Source organism: Bison bison, unplaced genomic scaffold (assembly GCF_000754665.1).
Source record: "Bison bison bison isolate TAMUID 2011002044 unplaced genomic scaffold, Bison_UMD1.0 scf7180017864440, whole genome shotgun sequence".
NCBI classification, from domain to species: Eukaryota; Metazoa; Chordata; class Mammalia; order Artiodactyla; family Bovidae; genus Bison; species Bison bison.
This window is the reverse complement of record NW_011495002.1, coordinates 828,300-830,030: the sequence shown is the minus strand read 5'-3', so window position 1 is coordinate 830,030 and position 1,731 is coordinate 828,300. Positions and strand designations below refer to the sequence as shown.

At 54.0% G+C, this 1,731-nt stretch overlaps 1 protein-coding gene across 1 annotated transcript in view; it reads right to left on the bottom strand.

The window, feature by feature from the left end:
* The window catches only part of TRIO (trio Rho guanine nucleotide exchange factor), a 359,748-nt gene that overhangs the window by 171,810 nt on the left and 186,207 nt on the right, over positions 1-1,731 (bottom strand). The window contains exon 11 of the mRNA XM_010858807.1: positions 69-487. Within this exon, the coding sequence (XP_010857109.1) occupies positions 69-487 (419 nt within the window). The remainder of the gene's footprint in view (positions 1-68; positions 488-1,731) is intronic.

The window sequence follows — 1,731 nt, the reverse complement described above, 5'->3', positions numbered from 1 at the left end:
CTCCTCCAGCTCCTGTTTTCCCTGCTCTCCTCCTGACTGGCAGCTCCCCAGGCCACCCCTACCCTCACAGGTCTGCTCCTGGCAGGCGCCTCCCTGAGAGATGGCACGTGTGTGCCCGTGTGACAAAGGCAAGCCCGCAAGGCCAGCTGGGTCCCCACCACCACCACCCATGGGCGACATGGCCTCGCCGGCCACCTCTGGTCCCCTTCCTGACATCACAACCACCCTCGTTCCGCCCAAGGAGCCCCAAGGCCCTTCCAGGCGGGGCTTTGCCATCTTTGCCCCGGAAGCTTACCTCTTTCACATGCGTGTGAAAAGACACCGACATGTCCAGGAGGATCTTCCGCTGCTCCACGCGCCGCACAAAATCCTGTATCCGGTCCTCGAGCTGATGGGCAGCCTGATAGATCTCTTCCGGGTCACATTCTCCCGTCTGGGCCAGCTGCTCGGCTGCCTCAAGTAACTTATCTGCATTGGTGTACGTGTTCTGCGCGAGAGAACGGTCAGAGGCACAGGAGGTGAATACCAGACAAGCTGGCCCGGCTGGGAGCCATGATACACGGGAACAGAGTCGGCGAGTGCTGTTCCTTTCTGCACATCAACAGGATGGGAAGAGATGATTCTAGGAGTTCAGAACACCTCCATCAGCAGCCTTTGCCACTCTTAACTGAGTTAAACTCTGAACCTCACGGCAAAGCCCTTCCGTCTGGGGCTATGATGGGGTTATCTGTAGGCAGCCACTGGCTATCCTGTGACTCACAAAAGGGCTTCTGCCTTTTTGCTACAGCACGAAGGGAGCTTGCAGCCACAAATGCCTGCTTCACTTTTTCTCCTGGTTTTATGACGGGGTGCAGAGTTCCAGTTTTGTGTCTTTCGGTATTGATGTACCACTTTAGGATAATTCCCCAAGAGCAAGTGAAAAGGTTACGTTGCAAACACACACAAACTGCTGTCTCTTTTCACTTGTTTCTGCTTATCAGCAATTCTGTACTTATTATTATTTTTTCCCCTACTTCGGGGATATACTGTTTTAAGAAAAAAGAAATAATAACTGCAACGGCTATAAAGTAGCCAGAGTTTTAAAGAGCTGAGGGTTGAGTGCAAAAGAGTGTCTAAAATACTCTGAAAATTACTCTGTTTGAGTTTTTGATAAATCAGGCTGCAAAGCAGCTCCTTAAATCAACAGGGCTGTTAGAGACCTGATACTGCTCAGGGAAACTGCCAGAGAGAGGGTGCTGATGGGGACAGGTAGCAGTGAGTCAGGCCGGAGGACCTCAGACAGGAACAAACAGAATCCGGGCCCCCAATGAGGCCCAGAGGAAGCGTGCAGTTCCCGAGACACCGACTGAGCCCATCAACCTTCTCCTCCCCCAGCACGTCAGTCCCACAGCTGAGCAGGATCAGGTCTCATGGGTGATTGACAGGTGGGGGCCCGGGGTACGGGGAGACCAAGCCCAGTGGGCACAGGGTTCCCCGGCAGTGGGCAGCCTGCCGGATGGAGACTGGGGACCTCCAGTGTATTCACCTACTAAGCCAACAGACTAATAAGCGTACTGAGAGCTGGGTTCCTCATTTTGGACACCGGAGTTAGAAATAACGCAAAAGGAGAACACCTAAGTCAGCCCGGGGGCACTGGACTGGAATTGGGGGATCCACGTGCAGACACTGTTTTCCACAGGCTGATGTGTAAAGATGCACGTGCACACTCACTCACGTCCCCCCACCCCCCCA